Genomic DNA, 21,884 nt, shown 5'->3' on the forward strand with positions numbered 1-21,884 from the left:
AGAGAGTTTGTTAATTCAGGCATTTCTTCCCAAAATATACATAGATTACTTTATAGTAGATTTTGGATGCATTTTGAAAGAAACGTCTTCTCCTCGTTTTGCAATCAGAGTTAATTTTCAGATTTAGCTTTGTTATTTGTTTGGTTAATTGTCTTAGAGGAGAGAGAAGGGAGCAGAGCGGAGGGGAGGCGCAGGGAGGACGATAGGCAGACAGACAGACAGACAGACAGACAGGCAGGGGGACGGGAGCGCGAGGGGAGCTGCCAGTCCAATCCACGCGCAGCCGGGACTCCTTCTGGCACCATGCGCGCACGGTTCGTTCAGAGAGGCGCGTGATGAGTCGGACCGGTGTGTCTCCTCGAGACGTTAGCGGAACACAACCACCACCACCATCACCATCATCATCATCATCCTCACCACCATCATCATCATCGTCAACAAGTGCTGAGGACACACACGGAGCCACATTTGGAGGCACGAGTCGTCTCAGTCGGAGATTTAAGAACTTCCCCACGCGCCGCTGAGGAACTTTACCGCCTTCTTCTGTTCCGTCACCCCGGCACGGAGATGTGGACGCGTCGAAGCAGCTGAGTGGACTTTATTTGGTTTGCTTTTTTTAAACATTTTTTTAAAGAAGGTTTCATTCACAGAGAGGTATCAGCGATGCCACAGATGTGATATAATCAACTACTGCTGACAGGGTCTGCGCTCCACTGCCACAGAAGAACAACGGATATAAAAAAATCAAATGAAAAAAATGTAATTTACGCATTCCAGATCCAAAGTGTTTCCCGGTGAGTGCCTCGACAAGAAGTAGACCTGCTAATTGACTTATTTGCACGTGTGTATTTTGGTGAACAGGTTTGATATTCTAACCACAGAGCTATGTGTTAATGTGATTAAAACCCACAACCCTTACACAACCAGAGGCTGAATGTTTACTCTGCATCCAGGCATCATTAGCAGGATTCATTCTAAATCTTTGCCTAAGGTTTTCCTGCCACCTGAACCTTATTTAAGCTTCACATTTTTTATTTATTTTTTTATTTATTTTTTTTACTTTTCCATGTTTTTATGTTTAGTTTTTTTTACCCAAATGACCCATTTTTCCTCTGCAGAACTGTGGTAAACATCTGTTGATGAAGAAGCCAAAGAAATTAAACATATGTTTTTAAAACGTCTCTCCAGTCAAGCGGCAGTAGCCTCGAACATGCGTGTGTGAGTCTTGACTATATAACCTAATGATATACTGGTGTCACAACATAACCGCGGGCTGTTTTTAGCCGCCCTTGCGAGTGTAGATGCCACATCTTGTCCACACCTCCTGCTGCGCTCAGACCGATGTGAACGTGCAGGGCTTATTTAAGACAATACCCTGCCTGTGTGTGTGTGTGTGGCCTTAAGCTTTGAAGCCATTGCCAAAGCTTAAAGAGAAAAAGAAAAAAGAAAAAGAAAAAAATGTCAGGAAGACATGGGGCGGATGACCTCCAGCACAGCGAGGGGTTCATTGTGTGATCAATTCGGCCCACCAGAGGGTGCGCAGTCTTAAAGTGATGATCCTCCTGCAGGACAGATGGAGTAATTTTTAGAGCCCACAGCTATTCTTATCATGCGCCCGTGAATGAGAGGCAGCAGCAGCAGCAGCAGCAGCAGTAGTCCTTGAAATGAGGGGAGTTGTGCGCACACACACACACACACACAAACAAACACACAAACACACACACAAAGCCATTCCTCATTGGTGGAGTCAAACTGAGTTGAGCTTGTTCCACCGTTGTTCTCTTCCCGTACGAAATCATGCAATTAATATTGATATGTGCGGCGGCGTCAGCGAATAATTCCGTGTAACGTTTTCGAGGAAGACATCGCAGAACAATATTAGGTTTTTCCCTAACCGAATCAGAAAAATGCTGGCGATGACCCACGAGTGTGCCTGCCGGTTTATGAGATTTGCTAAAGTGAAATGGATTTCTCTCTGTAATCACATTATACGTTTGTAAGCATTGTGGGGACGGCGTTCGCTCGGCTCAATTTGGGAAGACAAAGGTGAGCTGCCTGTGCACTTAGAAAATGACTTATCTTCGCGAGAGTCGCTGTCGGGATGAGTTTGATTCATCATACGAGCACTGACAGCAACCTTGCGCCGTCTCCTGCTGCACCGAAAGGACTTGAATATTTGTTTGTCTGCGCGAGAATAACACTGTTCTTTGTTTCTTTCAGTGCACGACGTGACATGTTGATTCCGGTGTCGCTCACCCTGCTGCTCCTAACTCTTTGAGGCTGTCAACGTGCTCGCAATAAATCTTGAGATTACAGTTCCCTGCTGGAATACGCTCAGCGAGCAGCTCAATTTTGTGGATGAGCTCCTTTTGAAATCTATTTCAAAAGATTACGGGAAAGTCTATCAAATCAATTTTGAAGGATTCTCTCAAGATAAGCCCCCGTGTTTGTGCGAATAAACCTGTAATTTAAGCATTTTGGAAGGCTAATGAAGCTGCAATCGGAACAATTTAATGCCAAGAAACTGGTGAAACTATGATTGCTTTGACCTGACAGGACTTGTGGGAGGTTGCTGCTGAATATGCAGGACATATCTGGGCCTGATATGCCCAGGAAAACCCCCATCTTTGATCGCTTTGCCCTCATATGGGGCTTGCTCTTTGGATTACTCATGACAAATACACCAGTGATGGCTTGTCCGACGAGTTGTCACTGTATCGAGAAGAGTGGCATGACCGTGGTCCAATGTATGTCTCGCAACTTGGAGAAGATCCCGTCGGACCTTCCAAGAGATACCGTCGTCCTGCTTTTGGCATCCAACCACATCACCCACGTCCCCAACCACGCCTTCAAAGAGCTGCACTACCTTCAGGAGCTGGACCTGTCAAACAACGACATTGAAACCGTGGACGTAGGTGCGTTTCAAGGTGTTTCCGACAGCCTCCTCGTCCTGGATCTATCAAACAATCGCATCCAAAGTGTCCCCAAAGAGGCGTTCGCCCGGCTCCGGGCAAAAATCAGCCTCTCAAACAACCCGTGGCACTGTGAGTGTACGCTGCAGGAGGTCCTGAGGGAGCTGCGCCTCGACCCCGAGACGGTGAACGAAGTGATCTGCCACACGGCGGTGCAGGAGGAGTACGCAGGCAAACCGGTAATCCAGGTGCTGGACTCAGGGATCAACTTCTGCAACTTTCACCACAAGACCACCGATGTAGCCATGTTCGTCACCATGTTCGGTTGGTTCACCATGGTGATCGCGTACGTCATCTTCTATGTGAGACACAATCAGGAGGATGCAAGGAGGCACCTGGAGTACCTCAAGTCACTGCCCAGCAGCTCTCAGATCAGCAAGGACTTCGACACCATCAGCACTGTTCTCTAGCAGGGCTCAGCTAGAGCGGTGTGTGTGTGCGTGTGTCTGTAAATACGTGAGTAAAAGTGTGGTTATGTACAGAATGACTTAAAAGCTGTTGCAACACATAATCACCAGTGTTTGTTGAGCACATTATCTGAGGTTTTTCAGTGATCAAGTAGGGTCATTTTCATTTTTTTTCAGCCTCACAAATGAGATCTTTTGTAAAACTCAAAATCATTTATTTTGATTTTTATTCAAAATGACTTAGAACATGACAGGGCAACAGTAATAGCACAAAAAAAACAAAAAATACTCACATTCAACAGGCGGAGAGATGAAAGATCTAGACCGGGAGAGATAAATGTCCCCACTCTGCTGTCGATCCACAGTGTGATTGAATTTGGACGGAGACGAATGAGGAGGACGACTGCCGCTCACACTTACTTTGTATTGACTGATTCATGTTCATGTCACACTGTCAAGGTAAAAGGGCATTTTAAAGAGACTTTGGGTAACATATGAAGTAGGCAAAGGCGTTAACATTCAGTTTGCGTAACAGCCCTGCCTCCAGCAAACCTCACACAACTACTGACCCAGGAAACACGATTGCTCTGTGCAACCACCGCATCCTGCCACCACAAAAATGCAGTCCGACAAGGAATAGTTGCTGCACACTTTTTGCAGTCACGTGTTTTTGTTTAATCTAAAACTTCTTAAACTCTAAAACTTTTTAAGAATGTTAAAGCATACGTTTACCCAAAAATGAAAAATTCAGTCTTCATTCAACTCAGCGCTCACTATTTCAAGAGCTTCACAGCAAAACAGCGCCGCAACATTCTCCTTAACAGCTGAAGTAGATTGGGACTTCAGGTTAATTTATGCTTCTGCATTGAATCTTTGGCATACCTACAGCATAACCTATGTCCTACACCGTAGCCTGGCATGCAACCTCCCAGAAATGTGACTGGACGTCACTGTGAAGCAGACTGCAATGACTGATTGATCCGCTTGGTAAAATCTAATTTTCCGTCTTCTCGCCTAGAGATTACTGGAGGCGCTAAAATCAGGGATGCTACTTGTAATTGTCTCAAGTAAAGACACCGCCCTCTTTGGCTGTTGCCGTTTCTTATAACTGGTCAACTCTTCTTAGGTTTAACTCCTCCTCCAGAACCAGTTTTTGCTGTCGGAGTGTCTCTGGGCTATAGAGAGCGGACAGGCTGGATGTCCCGTTGACAAACCAAGTCGTTCAAGCTTTGCGTGTATGGAGGGCAGCCTTCACCTCAGAACCTTGGCCTGTCAAATCTGCATAGCCTGGATACAACTGTCACCCACAGCCTCCAGCAACACAGACACACTAGCACACATGTATAAATCTGCACTGTGACAAAGGCACCTGCATAGGTTACGGTATAGGCTCTTTGTAGAGCCTAGGTGCAACCATAAATCAACTTTTAACGTTGAACCCCCCCCCCCCATTAAACATGAGATGGCTCCATACAATTTGTCCTGCCTAATCACAGTCTCTTGAAGCCAAATTGACTTTAAAAGGACCTCGTATACACCCTTTTCACACCAAAACTGCCACTATGGCTGCTAAACTCAGTGTCTGTCTGAACTGGGCGCACGAGGTTGACCGTGTGTCAAGGGCAAAAACAACACCTTTTCAAATCAAGTTGCGATCTCAGGACTTCCAATCTACTTCAGTTGTTTAGGCAAACTCTACAACACTGTTTTGCTGTGAAGCACCAGAAAGGTTTTGTGGACTACAAAATTTCACCCTGTTTTCACAATGTCTACTTTGTCACCTGGTGATATTGCAGCGTTCAAGGCTCTCGGCTGAGATCTGCATACTGTAATGTGTAATGACATGGAGGTAGAGGTGGACATGACAAAGTAAACTTTATTTTTTCACAATTTGGCCTCCAACAAATGGTAATTTGTTTTACTATATGAACTCGGTTAACGTCAGCAAGGTATTTAGATTTTCGGACATACAGTTTTATTGCCATATAAATGTGCCATGGTTAATACTTTTAGCAAACAATTACCTGTTTACACAACAACGAACATGCAGCAAAATGATCATTTATATGTGTGTTCACCTGATGTTTGTAAGTTGCTTGATCCCCCCCCCCACCCCAGTCTGTCTGGTTTGTGGTTAAGGTAGTGCACAAAGGGTTTATGGAGCTTATCAGTCTCGACAACAGCTCCCTGCTGCTGCTGCTGCTGCTGCTGCTGCTGCTGCCGGTAAAGGTGTTGGATCAGAGCAGTGAGACTAAACCACACAGTTAATCTGGAATTATGTGCCTCTAAAAATACACTGAAAAAGCAAGAAAAGGTGTTATTGTAACATCAATCAGAGGGACTCGCCGGAGAGCCCTGTAGCACACCACCCGAATCTCAACACCTTACAAATGGACCTGTTTGTCGGGCAAGTTGATTGGTTTAGTCGAGTCACCTACATGCCGGCCAGAAAAGCATAACCCCAGCCTTGATGTGGGGGCCAAGAAAAACAACTTAACGAGCTTTAACAGAGACTAAAGAGCTCATAGTTGAGTGACAACTCTCTGTGACCCCTTCTACATTACACAGTCTTTTGATCCATTATTAAAGCCCTGTGTGGTAACCTTGCACAACAGCGATACCCTTAGAAGTACAAAATAGACTGCAGTCCGTTTTGAATTTCATGGTGGTTTGAAAAACACATACAAAATGTATACGGTGACCACTTATACAGAAATGCACCATTTGCTGTGTAGGAACATACTAATGCACTGGAGTCTCACCTACTACACCACATACAGAAGTTCACATCATGGTTTTGTTTACAACATCTTCGAGGAGTCAATTAAGGCACAGGTGAAAGAACTTTTGGGGGTCCAAATGAACTGTATGTATGAATGTATTTATGTTAAATGTCAGTATTCAGCATTGTTTATTTTATCTTGAGCTGCAACAGCCAACCACAGATAGCTGAATTAACATGCCATAACTGATCTGATTGTAGCATAACCCTGTTTGTTTGGACGCACACTGAATATGTCTTTTTTATTTGCTCATGGGTTTAATTTTCTGGGCAGAAGTTGATTGTGTCCAAGTGCCTACTCTCGGGGACTTCTACACCATAGCACTGTGCACCAATCTGGACAACTGAGTGTCGAGTCCTCTCCCTGTCCACCTCCGCCATCGCAGGACTCAGTGTCAAGTTGTAACGAATGCCTCCTCTATCTCTGTGACCTGAGTCATAAACGTGTTAAAGCCCAGTTTTCCCCGGATGGGTGGATTTTTCCAGAATAGGACAAAAACGAATGCCAGGAGACAATGACAGAAAAGTTTTTGAAAAGTTAATGTTCCACGCTTTTCTGTGATTGACAACTACCTGTACCTGTCCTCATGTGGTGATTCCCACTCATCTCTTTGTTTAAGCAGGTTAAAATAAACACAATTGATTATTTGCAACTAATACTTGACCGACTCTAGTTAGAGACTTTTTTTTTGTCTTTTTTATACGACTGTAGGTTTGTTTGTTTGTTACAGAAGTGTCTATCTGTGAAGTTTTGAGCTGTCATCTTCGTGCTGGCCAGTGTGTACTTTACAACCTAAAGGAATGCACATGCCATCTGTGCTGTTCTTTTGTAGAATGTGTCTTTAGCTGAACCCATATCAAAGTGTTTGGATGTCTTGTAATCGGTCAACGTCTTTTTCTTCACCTATAGAAGAACCGGTCTGTGAGCTGTGTATTTCTGTGATGGAAATCGAAAGGGCTCCGATAAATTTGTTTGTAATAATTATAACAATTTTCTATCTGTTTCGGTCATTAACTGTCTGTTTCGTTCTCTGGATTTCAATGGACACCTTACCAGCATTTGAAAATAAAAGTTCTTTTCCAAGACAGTTCAGTCTCCGCAAAATTCTTGCATTTTGGCTCCACGTAAAATGAATGGCGGATATTTTGCGAAGATTGCCAGCTTCTGTCATCACTCGTGTATGAGTTGGATCCTTATTCGTTCAAGTTTTTCTCAGTTATTTTTCTCAGACACATGGTTACAATATCTTAGCTGCAGACCAAAAATAAGCAAATTTATGTCTACTTTGATAACAGGTTTTCATTCCTACTCTTAAGGTTTGGCAAACAAAGCTCGCTTTTTTCAGCCTGCCTCCTTTGCCTCCTCATCTTCAATGAAGAGAGGCTGTACATACAAAATGCAAGTAACAAAGAAAAGGCTGGCAACAAAACAGAAGTAATCAGAAAGCAAAAACTGAACAAAGTACAAATCAGGATAACACAAGGACACAGGCAGCGAACGCAGGTAAAACACGAGGAGAAAAGTGGTCCAGGGAACAGACGAGAACCAAAGGAGACATGGGAACAAAAATGATGAACTGACAAAGACTGAAGGTACATGTCTGCGGGGCGTCGTTTGATGCTAGGTCATGTGACACTTCCTAGCTTTGCATGCTAGACTGTTCGCCAACGATGCAAAAACTTCCTGGCTGAACATGGGTGAACACCACTCATGGACAGCTGTTCCGGGACTTCAAATAAGACCAACATAATGGCTTGTTAGGAGACGTTTTGTCATATCACGCAAACAGCTCAGCAAAATGTGTTTCTGAAGACTTTTTAGGTGAGAGATAACTAATGTAGTTGCACAAGTCTGCTCTCATTTCAACATGACAATGTTTCATCTATCTTTTAATCTGAAGTTCCCAGAAGTGTGGTGGAGCATCGTGCTGGACACCACTGACTTAACATAGCCAGAACTCAACTTAATGCAAATAAAGAGTGACAACACCCTGTCTTGCGTAACCTGCAGCTCCACTTCTAGCATAGCATTCTAGCTAGCATCTTTATGCTTCGAATGAATGGGAGACACCGACTTGATGTAAAATGTCATGAACGAGAAATATCCCTATCCGGACAAAAGAAAAATCCCCAATGGAACGTTAAGTATGAACAAAACAAACACAGAACAACATTTGTTGTTGGTGTTCAGCTATTTTTTTGCTGTGATCAGGTTTCCTGATGGAGCAGAGTGAGCTGGCATCGCCTCGATTAATAAAGGATTTTTAATCTTTAATTTTTAACAAGAAATTGCACCTCACGAGCAGGTTGTCCAGACAAGCCTGTTCTCTTATAAGTATGGCGAGCTTTTGGCTTATCCAGACAGAAGTTTGAGTTCACAGTGTCGGGGATCAATAAAAGACTCATTACTAAAAGAAACTTGTGTCTGCGGCATCGGTTTTAAAGGCCAATGTCACTAAAGCTCAGTGCCACTGTAGCAATTATTTGAAGTGGTGTTTCCTAAACCTTCAGCGCAGCATTGTTTTGTGTCGACCGCGTAGTAACACTTAATGTCCCCTCCAGTTATTCAGAGTTTCTTTGAAAGATTCTGGGATGCAAATACTGGCAGTAACCTTATCACAACAGGGATGAATGTGTGCTCTGCCTGGACCTGAAACAACAGTTAAACTTTCAGGCAGTGACTCAACAAAACGGACCAATCCATTATCCTTCTAATGATGTTATCGGCAGCGCTGTCCTCAGTCATCGCAATTTATTTTGATTTGACAAAAAATGGACCCTCCACCCATCTATCTACTTTCTTCAACTTATCAGTTCCCTGGTCACGGCTGCAGCAGTCGAGGTACAACAGCGGAGGTGTCCCTCTCCCCAGTACAAATTCTTAAGATCCCTCTTCTGCCAACTTTCTCACCAGAGAGGAATTTCAATGTTGGATGACTCAGCAAAATCCTGGATCATGTCCAAAAAGTTCTTGATCCCTATCTATGCTGATGATCAAAGTTATGATGTAGTCACGGAAGCTAAAAAGAAAGTGAAAGGTTTGGTTAAAGTTATAAATATATTCATGGAGTCAGAATGTTTAATTGTTGTTATTTATGGTCAACAATGTTTAAATTCAGTTATTCTCCCTAACTCTATGTAGAGGTTTTTAATCTTTATTGGCGGGGTCCGCCATATCTGCTCTGAAAAGTGAAGCCGATGCAGAAGTGCCTCAAACCTGCATTCTTTCCAACGGCCAGCACGAGGGGCCCCACTGGTTTCAAAAAGAACCTAATTCTATATATCCTTATGAAAAAATTACCAGACTTCTCATTTAATTTATTACCTCAGTGAACAGTTTACTCGTGATGTTATGGTGACAGTTGCTATTTGAAAGTCTTCTTCAATACAGCATGATGTTCATTTTTGTATATTATGGTCCTAGTTAAAGTAAAATAGGTGATAAAGTAGTGTATGCTTTAGTGATTGACAAGTAACTATCACAGCATGTCCTTGTGTTCTCAGTCAGATCTAAATCAGATGTCCTCCCCATCTCCACTTCTGGCTCCAAGGAACCAAAATGGTTAAGCCCACAATACTATTTTAGGACAGTGGTCCATAAACCAATGGGTGACAAAACAGTGAGTTTATGCTTAGGATCCACAAGAAACTGTCCAAAGCTCTCAACTGTCAACAGTCCGTGGTCTTCATTGTCTTTTAATTAACATTACCTAGTAAGGTGCCGAGGCAGAGAACTGATACTGATTGTTTAATGCTTGGTTTAAAGAAAAGGACCATAATACATTGAAACGTCAGTTTGACTCGATCTTAGCATCTTAAACTCCCTGGTGTTAGATGGTGGGGTAAGGCAAGGGGTGTCTTGGGATTCAGTCTTGGTCAAGTTTTGGAAGAGGGTCATCATTATTGTTTATAAAAAAGGTACACATTAACTGTTCTGATCTGTCCTCCTACTTGGGATGCTCAACACATTCCAACTGTTGATTTTACACGCCATCATACTCTACATCAGCGAGACAAGAGGCAGCAACGGCCCCATGGCTCCAGTTTGGATCCCGAGTGCCATTCTGGTATTTCTACATTGCTTTTGTCTCAATCATCTCCCTGATTATTTTCTTGGCTCGCCTCATCACAATCTAGTTTTGCTGCCCCCATTGAAAACATAATCTATTGTTCTCTTGCGGTGATTAACATGTAGAGCGACACTCGGGTCTGGAATAGGACCAGCTCGTTCGGCCTCCTGTGTTTGTTCAGCCCGACTGTTTGCCCTTTGCACCATCTGTTCATTGAAATATCATTAACATTCTAATGAAAGACCCTGACTCTTTGTATGAGGAAGACAAGAGGAAGTTGATGTCATTCCTCCTTGCTTGGAATCCCTTGTTTTTATCTGCAAAAAAAACAAACAATATTCATACCCAAATTGTATCAAAGTAGTCTTGAGAGTATTAAATTCTCAATTTCCATTTTACAGTCCATTTTGTACACAAAAAGACTTCTTTTGTTTCTTTTACTTTCTATTTGAAATATTGGAAAATTAGAGTTCTTTGACCACATATTGTGTCCACCAGCAAACCCAGAGGGAACAGGACTAGTTGTAGGATGTGAGAACAAAGGGCTTTGAAATACAATGAGAAGCCTCGACAGACTTTCAAACAGCCAAGACAGCAAAGAACATTTTAAAAGGATAAAAACCCTTCTGACCCACTGTTGGGGCGCTGGGTACTAATGCTGTGCAGACAGACTGGGTTCAAGCTCACATACATATATTTAAAGTTCCAGTGGAAATTCCAAAGTTTTGAAATATGTCTGCTAAATGTGAGAAAAATGTGAATGAACTTAAACACAACAGAGGCATAATGGGGCGGCTGTGGCTCAGGAAGTAGAGTGCGTTGTCCAATCGTCTAAAGGTCGGTGTTTTGGATCCTTTGATCCCCTGGTTGTATATTGAAGTATCCTTGCAGAAGGATACTGAATTGCTCCAACTGGCTATTCAATTAGTGTGTGTGTATGTGTGTGAATGGCTGAGCATAGAAATATTATGCAGGTAGGTACCTTGCTGGGCATCCTCTGTTATCAGTGTATGAATGGTTGAATGTGACAAGTGCTGTAAAGTGCTTTGAGTAGTTTGTGGATTAGAAAAGCACTCCAAAAATGTGTGTATTATGGTTCTAACAATCTTCAACCTATTTACCGTTCATTCAGGGGCTGAAAATGACCATACAAAGAAGATATGTCCACATTAAACTGCGTATAGAGAAACTAAAATAATCGTCCTCATGAAAACCTTTCACCATGACAGCCATCAATCTAGAGTTTCTCAGAAAGGATTCTGCTTTTGAATTTTTCAGAAGCAATTTTTCACTGCTCTGAGCACCATAAACACATTATATTCATATTCATATATTCACCTCCATTAAATTGGAATTGAGGCATCTCAGAGATTGCTAGGAGATGGATATCTTAAAATTCTGGGGAGGCAAATTCAGAACTATCTGCAAGACTAATAACCACAAGAGGTAGGAGTGAAAAGAGAAAATGTGTTTGTTTTTTTTTGTATTTTTTAGTGGCTTGAAATTTTGAGGATTTTTGGTGTTACTGGATAACCAAGGTCCCCGAACTCTTAGAGCACCAGGTTCACTGTGTGGTAGTCATTTTATCGTAATTTCATGCACTACTTTAAAACTATATAATCTCAAAAGATTAGCAGCATACAGTGCATTTTCACAAACCATGGATATGTTGACGTCTGTGTTGCAACTTCATGTTTCTTGAGGTCAAGTTTTTAATTTTGTCTTGTGACAATGCTGTGTTAATGCTCTAGTTAGGTTTAGGTACAAAACCCACTTGGTTAGGGTCAGGAAAACACAATTTTCTTGGGTTGAAATACCTCTTGTGGTCGTCACAAACACAGCTGGAGATCTCCTAAGGTTTTAATTAAAATATCCGGCTTTTGTCGCCAAAAACTTGGCAGGAAATTGTCCAGTGTTCTCTTCAAAAACATCCAGTAGTTTCACACTTCACACCATTCCATCCATCTCTTATATTAAAGTCAGGCCATAAACACTTTGTAGAAACCAACATGAACTTGATCAGTGATTTGCAGAAATGTAAACTGCCTTCATTTTATCCTACTGACTGAGTTGGAAAAGCAGCTCTACACTGCAATGTGCCAATTTATCGTGGGTCAGAATCTATTCAATGTCGGATAAAGCTCTCCTCCAGGTTGCCTTTTGTGAGCTGTAAGTAGACACAAAGCAACGTCACCTGATTTAAAGTCAGTATTGAGTCATGAGCTCCAGAGATCAAGGTCTAAATAACGTTTCAGATGCTTGTTTCATCCAGCTAGAATTGAAATGAATGTCAGGTGAGTGCAGTTTTGTTTTTGTCATTATCTTTATAATGGCATCTCATCTACTGACGGTAATAACTCTGTTTTCACTGAAGATGGATTTTTTTTCTAATGGGTACAGTTTGTCTAAGATATGACAAGATGTCAAAAATGTGTTTTATAAGGGCTAAATTTACTCACGTTTGGCTTTGTGCAAAAAGATATTGCTCTGCTAATATTTCAGATGGATAAATGTGCCGTGCTAGAGATGCTGAGAGGATACTCAACATGACAGAATAAAGATTGGTAACCCGACATTACAACAACCATAAATAATAGCTGAAAAGCAGTATAAGAATTGAAGGGTGCTATGAAAGAAGAGATGCATGTACATTGAATACTCGTTCAAGATAAGTTAACTGTTTTTTGGGCCAAGTGGTTTGGTGGATTTAATAGATTTTTGATTGAAACAGCTGCTTGCTGTGTCTAAGCAAGGTTGATGGGAGCAGTAAATTTTCTTTGTAGAGCTGAACTGCAGAGCTGGGTGATAAAATTCTCTGTGGGTTTATTATTACCAGTGGCCTTTTGATAGATTGCTCAAATAAAAATCTTGATTGCTGCAGCCCTAACGACTTGGTCGGACTAGTTTCAATCCTAAAAAATGTAACTCAATGTAACTTAAATCAGTGTAAGGTAAAATCTATAAGAGCATACAGTTTTCCAAGCTTTGTTCCACCAGGATGTCCGCTTGTGTCACCATAAAAAAATGTTGGCAGCTAACTCTCGATCTCAGGAGTTGAGAGGGATAATCATTGAGTTAGAGGCGGGAACACTGCCAAGCCAGTGACCGCAGTTCAAGACTCAGTTTCTACATTTATAAGTGTGAAACCACTGAATGTTTTTAAGGAGACCTGGGGCAGTTTACAGCTGAGGTTGTTGGTGCCAAAACCCCAAAAAATTCTTAGAAGAAGTAGGGACTTCTCCAGCTGTTTCGTCCCAAACAGGTATTTTGAGCCAAAACATTCAGTGGTTTCACACTTACAAATGTAGAAACTGAGTCTTGAACCGCAGTCTCTGGCTTGGCAGTGTTCCCGCCTCTAACTCAATATGATCCCCCTCAACTCCTGAGATCGAGAGGTGGCTGCCAACATTTTTTATGGTGAGCGGCCTGCACAACACCTAAAAAAAACTCCATGGTGAATTTAAAACTCTATTAAATCCACCAAACCACTTGGCCAAAAAATGATAAACTTATCTAAAGTTTCATACAGACTCATGGACACTAGCTAACTTGCAAAAATACATTTGTTTGCAGTGTTTCATTACAAGATCTTCATCAGACAAATAGCTTGTTACAGTGAGAAGCCATCTTACATAGGGAGTGGCTCCAGGCCTGCAACCAATCACATCCTGCATAAGAAGAACAAAGTGTTATTTGTGCCTAAACCTAACGAGACCATAGAAAATTGGACGGCACAATGAGCAAAAAGAAAACTTGGTAGGCACTGGTGAGCATTTTCATTTAAAGGGCGGTGCTGCAAATTAATCGAGCGACATCAAAATCTTAACTTTTAATTTGAAATGGCGTCTCTGCACTTTATGAAAAAAAAGAAACTTCCGTGCAGCTCTCTGTGCTGAAAAACATTTTTGTAGGGCAAAAACTGTACTCTGGCCTTGGATGACAAAACCATTCATGACATATGACAGTTCGGGTCATCCTGAATCATTTCTAGCTGTAACCCCTCCTGCAGTTCAAACTCTCAAGTCTCATGGAAATGGACAGTTTGGGCCATTTGGAGGGCATGGGTAGCAGGTGGCAGAGGGACTGCCAAGAAAGGTCACGGTTTGAATCCCTGAAATGGAGAAACGTGTGAAGCTGCATTAAAGTTTCCTTGCCAACAGCCCTCTGTAACTTCATGGATGGGTTTGTGCTGGATCATTTCATCTACTCTGCGATGATTTCAGTGAATTATGCTGCCTGGACAATAGATAGATGAATAAAGCTTCAGGAGACTTTTAACTTCATTTCAGCGCACAGGTTCCTAAAAGAAAAAGAAAAAAACATCCTAACTCAGTCATCTGCTCTTTTTAATGAGATCTTTTGACACCACACCGCTCAGCAGGTAACCTCGAGGAGAGATTGTTTTTCATTAAGCACATTTAGATGAGAAGGCACTTTGCTTTCCCACAGGATCGGGAGCAGTTTGTCATTACACCATTTCAGGAAACTACAATCATCATCTCAATTCCACAGGTGACGGTAGGAGAATATGTTCAATTAACCCCCCACCATATTTCACAGCCTGCACGGTGCCCACCGCCACCGCTCCGGTTCAGGCTCACGATCAGACAGTCACCCTCGCTCACCATCATTTCTGTGGGTGGTATATAAGTAAGCGAGCGCCTTAATGCTATTCCTGACTTGATTACACCCGACTTTATGAGAAGCGATATTCCTATTTGTGAGCAGTAATGTCTTTTGAATAGTGCATATGTGTTTCCAGCTGCATGAAGGGTATTGATTTGTATACGCATGTAAGTGGCTTTTAATGTCAAGCCTGGCAATCTCCACGCAGAAAAGAAAGAAGATTGCACTTTAAGACACATTATTTACTTGTGTGCTCTCAAAGGCTCCAAACACTCGCTTTCTTTCTTTCTCCGAGCAGAGGTTAATGGCAGTCGTGTAAAAGGTTATCCATACATGACTCCAGGATTTGGAGGACATTGGACTCAAATCAATACCAGACTTTCAATAACATGATGTCAGAAACTGACAAGCATAGCAGCTTGGTGAATCAGATTTTCAGTGTGTAGCCAATAAAGGTGGTGACCTGCTTCGGAGCGGTGTATAGTTAATGGGTTTTTAAAATGGGGACATCCAGAGTTGTGGCCAATGGCGGGCCAGGAGACATGTGGTGCAATCACAGTATATAGGTCTACCGGCTGAAGGGGCATCAATCACTTCCCCACAGCAAACCCGCAAAGTATGTTTATGTAAATGGCAAATTATTTATAAAGCAATAAGAAATTAATGAATACACATCTGTACATGTCATGTCAAGATTTCTACAACATGAAGTTTACTTGTATATGGACTGACTCTCATGTTCATGTTGGTGTCATCACAGCTGGGCGAGAAGGCTGCCAAGCCAAAGACCACTGTTCAAGACTGTGTTTTCAACATTTGTGAACAAACCCACTGAGTGATTTTAAATTGATGTTCAGGCCAGCTGTGTTCGTGCGTCTCAATGAGGCTCACAAGGTGTGATTTACAGAGTTTCCTGAAAACAAACCTGTAATTGCAGCTGAACAACAGACAAAGGTTGTTGGTGTTAATGCCTCTATCACAGCAGCTTTGGACGGGAGGTGAAGGTTTTTTTTAGGTTCAGGGCCGGAATGTGCACCAGAAACCTGAGCAGGCATCAGAGGCAGGCTCAGCAGCATTGATGGACATCATGACAGGGGAGAGGGGATCGACGAAAAGACAAAAGAGGCTGAAAAAAAGGAAAAGAGATAGCGATCAAGCAAGAGTACAGAAAAGAGTCAATCTTAGATTCAAGGCTGGACTGACCGAGCTGATTTGGGGTGTATTTAGCAGATGGTATTAAATCAGGTTCTTTTCTTTTTTCTTTTTTTTTTTGGTGTGATCAGTGTATTTAGTTCTAAAACACTAAATACACTGATTCATTTTTTTTGTCTAGAGTGAGATGAGAACACTTCACTCATTTTGTTAAATAGAGCGCAAGAACAAGAAGAAAGAGATAATTACTGACTGTAAATACACTGAATGGCTGTTGCAGAAAATACTGCAGAGCATAAATAGAATCAAAGGTTTGATTTCACATAACATTTCAGGATTAGCTACAGTCAAAAGGTGAAGTTGGTAAAAAAAACATCTTAAGTTAGTCTATATCTATATTCCCTACAGAAATAAGGTGAGTGGAATAAAGGGGCTTTAAAGTTCTTTCTGTATCATCACTGCACTCAGTATTATGAAAAAATAAATAAAATTGTGTACTTTAATGAGAGAGCAGAGAGGACCGAAACTGATTTCATCTGCAGCTGAGCGTTGTCACATTAAACTGCTTCACTAATTTGATTGATCATCTGCTTTAACAATAGCGTGATAAAAAGGTTTACGTGTTTTCATTCTCTGGAACAAAGTTTGTCTCGAGGGATGCAAAAAGAACACACAGCTTGACAGACAAGATTTGGGCTGACAGATAAGATTGCACCTTACGGAGACTCGGGGTTGCTCAAGGCACGCTCTTATTATTCTTGGGATGACATTGCACCATCTCATCCACGACACAAGAATGTATCTTTCCCCTCAATTACGTATTTCTGTCCACCCCCAGGGGGAAAATTTGTGGGAGGGTATCAGTCCGAACTGCCTGTACGTGTCAGACATATGTCCCCGTTTCAAGATGTTGGGATATTAACTTAACAATTATGGCCTTCGCCGTGGAAGAACACCGTTACTGTGGCACTAAAACTGTATTGCTATACACAGAGGATATATTTAGGACTTCGCATTCATGTCCCATTTCCTTTCACCTCTCAGTCTGAGAGATAACTCCCAGTAATGAGAAATAAATTGTTTATCGCAAGCTCCTTAAAGCTGTTTCTGTATGCATGGTCAGGACCAGGCCACAACTTTGCGCCAAGTTGCCCGAGGAAATATACTTAGGAAGCTTTTAACAGAAACCTCATTTCCATAGACCTTCATTTGTTATTGCTTTCGAAATTCACAATGTTTTTTTTTTTTTTGTTTGTTTTCCGGTTTTGTTGATTTGTCTGTCGGGAGTCGACTGTGCTCTAGTTTCCGAACTCTGTGGTGTGCACGGACCCTCTGAGTGCACTTCAGTTTTGATAGAACTGCACGGAGAAGACATACGAGTCTATAGCAATTTTTTTTTGTCATCTTCTGAAATGATAAGACCTACAAAAATTACACTCTGTGCCATTTCTGCCATTGAATGAGCCGAATAGAAATGTGATGCCACACACACCCAAAGCACATCAAGCAGAGCAGTCATCTTAGCACCATGGCAACATGTCGCTCCACACGTGTATCATGCATTGATTATTGCCTTTTCCATGTTGTATGTTTCAACATATAATTAGCAGTGAAGAAGGGTATGTGGTATTGAAAGGATGTATGGATCTATAGGGGTCTTTGACAGGCAATGGCGCTCTCTTTTTATCAGATGTCTGTAATCAAGGCCTCATAAGCTGTCTTTGGTACACTGGTCACCAATTTTCTTGCAATTCTGCTGACTTAATGTCCTTCTTTTAATGTGAATCAGCCTGAGGATGTTCTCTTTTTTTGCGTAAAACAAGGTCAGAGGACCTATCACCAGCAACAATCAGTATATGTCTCTGCAGAAGTGTCCTTGTGCAAAACATCTGCCCGGCCAGCTGGGAAACCATTTGACTTGAATCACGGTCGAGCATAATGAAGAGCTGCGGCACAGAGAAGAAGCGTCCTCTTGCTTCTTTGCAGAGCTGAGAGGCGTATCTGAAACTGCTGAGTTCTTTGCATACAGGAAATAATGAATCTTAGAAATAGCGAGAAACTTGGATGCACTTCAAAATGGTTCTATTTGTTGAGTCTCATCACCAACTCGTGAATTAACGACACTCTGGGTTTCCCAGCATGTCAAGAACCGAAGCTTTGGGATTGTAGGACGGCTTGGTCGCCATCCCAAAGCATCGGTTTCTGACGAGTTGGGAATGAGGCTCACAAAGTTTTTTCTTTGTTTTACTGTCGTGTCTTTGGTGCCCTTTACTGCTTGTTCCGACAGCAGGCAAATCAGATTTGTTTTTTAAAAATCAAATCTATAAGACGGACTGTCCGCACTGTTATTTGTGAGTTATCAGATCGTATTTTTGAGTCCAGACATCATCACCCATCTATCTGCTTGGGTTACTGTGGTGACAACGTAGGCATCAGTCATTACATACACCGGGGATGCAGCTTTCCTCCACAGAAGTGTGATGAATAGGGACAAAAATCCTTTTAGGCAAGTCTTGCGACTCGGCAGCCATCTTGGCAACACCCCCAGACAGTTATTTCTGGCTAACAAGACCAGAACCCCCTCGAAATCAATGGGGAGCGGGCCAGAACTTCACCTTGAATGGTCACCAGGACACAAAAATTGCATGTATAGAATCAGCAGTCTGAGCTGAGAAAAAATGCTTGACAAAATAAAATTCCAGATATGAATGAATTAATGCCTGTTGTGAATCCCAACTATGCACGGCCATCAATGCAACAACGCAATTAGCAGACATCTTTCCTGGTTCTTCCCCCGTGCTGTGAAAAATGTGTCAAACAACCTCCATCTCTGGCCTTTTCCATCCAAAGCGCTTCAAGTGATTTGTCTCGTCTCTTATAGCGTCTGCGATCGAGGTCCATCATCTTCCCCCTGAGACGATCACTCTGTCAAGTCGCGGAACAGACAGTTTATTTCAGCATGACTGTCCATAGACTGTTGTCTTCCAAAGCACTTCAAGAGTGTTTTTGGAATCACATTTCAAACCAGTCTCCAGAGAAGGTGGATGGTGGTTTGGATCTAACATGTGTGGGTTTTTTTTTTAGGTCCAGACTTCATAAAATCAATCTGGATATGCTAAAAAAAAAAGTAGTTTTGGGCTGGCAGTCTGAACATTGTCTTGGATGCTTAAAGTCTACATGTTTTAGAGAGATATTTCATGATGCCTATGCCATCACATGAGGTGAACAAACAGTACTAAACAATAATGTCTACAAAATGCGTATGCAAAATCATCTACACATATGAGATGAGGTGAGAAGACTATGGTTAAGTTAAGAGAATGATGGCTGACCTCTCCCGTGTCCTGTAATCAGAACAGGAGCAGCTCCCATCAGGACAACACTGTAACGTTCCAGTTAAATACAGTAAAAAGACACCTGAATCGGTCCATTGACTCTTTTAGCCCTTCTGTCAGCAAATCTACCAGGCTCAGGACATGGAAGATGGGCGGTGTCGCATGTACTCTGATGCACTTATGGCCGCCTTTATGTGCAAGATAAATTTCCCTGGGGGCAAATAAGATACTCTTGAATCTTCTAGAGGTATCACGATACTTCAGAAGCACATCACAACACTGAAATCACTCAAAGTTTGGCCCGGAGGAAAGGTCATGTTGAAATCCTTGAAAGCGGTAAAGTATTTCTCTATAAATATTAATGACTGTATCGCAACAATCAAGGTTAAAGCTTGGGGGGGGGGGGGAAAACATCTTTCATGAAGAGTGTTTCATCAGTGGAGTGTTTTTCAGTCGTCCATCTCCCGGCAGATTCTATTTTAATCAGTACAGCTGTCTATAAAGGCAACTTGCATAACAGCTCGCGTATCACCTGTGTGTGTGACCCCAAAATGTATTTTTACTCCTCAGGTTTCTTTCTTTGCTTTTACTTTTCCTGTGTTTTGGGCTCTGAACAGTGTCAGCACAGGTGAAGCCCGGGCCACTTCAAACCACTGGGAGAAACAAGAACCAAAACACAAAATCCAAAAAACCTCCAAGGTGAATTAACCAAAGTTTTTTAACTCTGGCAGAGAATACTGAGTCTGTTTAGGACTCCTACAGTAGGAAAACTGTTTGAGAAAGTGTGTTTTGATGGCCTTCAATCCAAAGATTTTACCTTCCGAAATCTCAGACTCAGCTCAGCTTTTATCCGTCAAGCAGTGCTCCTTTTTTTTTCTAAGCCTCAATGCACTTTATCTGCTAGAGCTGCACTTAAGGTGTCAGTATGCTTCAGTCAAAGTTCTTGTCGGATCCACATCCAACACAACCGACAATCCAGCATTCACATCTGCCTCGCATAGTGATATGTCAGGTGTGCTGAGAGACGGGAGGTTTACTCTTCTCTCTCAAGATCTTCACCTAATTACTTATGTCATAAAAGATGACAGCTCTGTCCTCCAGTTTGACGGCCTTTTGACATCTTTGCTGTTTGAGCTGAAAGCTAACAATAGTGCAATAAACATGCCCACAGGCGGTAAACTCACATTTAGACTGTCGGATTGTCATGGTAACATGCTTACAGTTAGTATGCTTGCATATCAGCAAAGTACAGCTGAGTACAGTTTAATATCCTGTCAGGAACTGAGAACTGAGCAAGTGGACATTTTAATCCGTCCGGGGCACCAAAATAATCCGACCACTAGTTGTCGGAAATAAGAGAACCGGTTATCCCGAAAAGAACGTCAAATTCGCAGAACCCGACCCAAGAATGTGGTGGATTAACGATGGTTTATTGAACAAAGAGAAATGTGAAGATGACGTTGAGGGGCAGTCCAGTAATGAAGGCAGTGGGGAGTTGGGAAGCTGACGGTGGCTCGAGCAGAGGCTGAGGCGCTGGAAAAGTGGTGATCCTTGGGTTCAGGAAAACAAGATTAAACAATATTCGTTTCTCTAAATACCCGGCTATGTGTAAATGTGGCCTAAGTGGGTGAAGCACCAGGAGCTCACATGCTGCAGGGCTGACGAGTGGATTGAGTGCAGGTGTTCTAAGAGTCCCAATCAGGCAGCTGAGAGCGAGGAGCTCCACACCCACTGGAGGAGAGGCAGGAGACACGAGGGGAGGGAGAATACAGGAAACACAAGGACACAGCCATGACATGTTTCACACTTTAGATTTTACCTTATAACCGTCATGAGGAGCAAAACGCAAACACATATCCGAAGCAGTGTCCTGCGACGCGAACAGTGTAAGTTTTATTCACTGATGTTTTTACAACAGGCGATTTTAGGTGGCAATGGGATGCATTCACTGCGGCAGAGGGGTTGTTGGTTGAATACGTTCATCCTTTACCTGGCTGAGGTTTGTGTAGGTGGGAGAATCCACGGGTGACCAGTAGCTTCAAAGTGCCCAACTGTGCTGTGCAGTGATAAACCCATGGCTGCTGACGGTGATTTGTAATTACACCTTTTTTTCCTTCAGTCCCAGCCTTCTGTCAGTTTCATCTTACCTCTGTAATCTTCTCTAAACGTTCTACTATAAATACTTTGACAGTATATTGCAGCCTCTATGCTAAAGAGTGTAGTGCAGTCACTGAGGAGTGAGTGGATCATTATACCGTTTCATTCCTATCCTATATAACCCTGTGAAGAAAAGTTGCTGTTGAGCTTTTCACCTGTAATTTCCAATGTTTTGAGCCCCTCGAAAGAAATTCCACTCGCCTCAATTCTATTAGTGCGGGTGCAGAAGTCTCAGAGACAGCCCAGATATCTGAAGACCTCAGGGAGAATTAAGTGACGGCACTCTGCGTTTCAACAAAACACGTATGCATTTAAGTGGGCTGGTGTCTGACGTGTCATGTCAGGCTTCACACATGAGCTCACTTTCATGTCGGGAGGATGAG

General features: G+C 42.4%; 1 protein-coding gene across 1 annotated transcript; it reads left to right on the plus strand.

The window, feature by feature from the left end:
* Positions 1 to 245: 245 nt before the first annotated feature.
* Positions 246 to 7,249, plus strand: lrrc3 (leucine rich repeat containing 3). Its single transcript, XM_030427388.1, has 2 exons — positions 246 to 794; positions 2,221 to 7,249. Exon 2 carries the CDS (start codon positions 2,582 to 2,584, stop codon positions 3,380 to 3,382), a length of 801 nt encoding a protein of 266 aa, XP_030283248.1. The 5' UTR covers positions 246 to 794; positions 2,221 to 2,581; the 3' UTR covers positions 3,383 to 7,249.
* The last annotated feature ends 14,635 nt before the right edge of the window (positions 7,250 to 21,884 follow it).

This window comes from Sparus aurata, chromosome 9 (genome assembly GCF_900880675.1).
Source record: "Sparus aurata chromosome 9, fSpaAur1.1, whole genome shotgun sequence".
In the NCBI taxonomy this organism is placed as follows: Eukaryota; Metazoa; Chordata; class Actinopteri; order Spariformes; family Sparidae; genus Sparus; species Sparus aurata.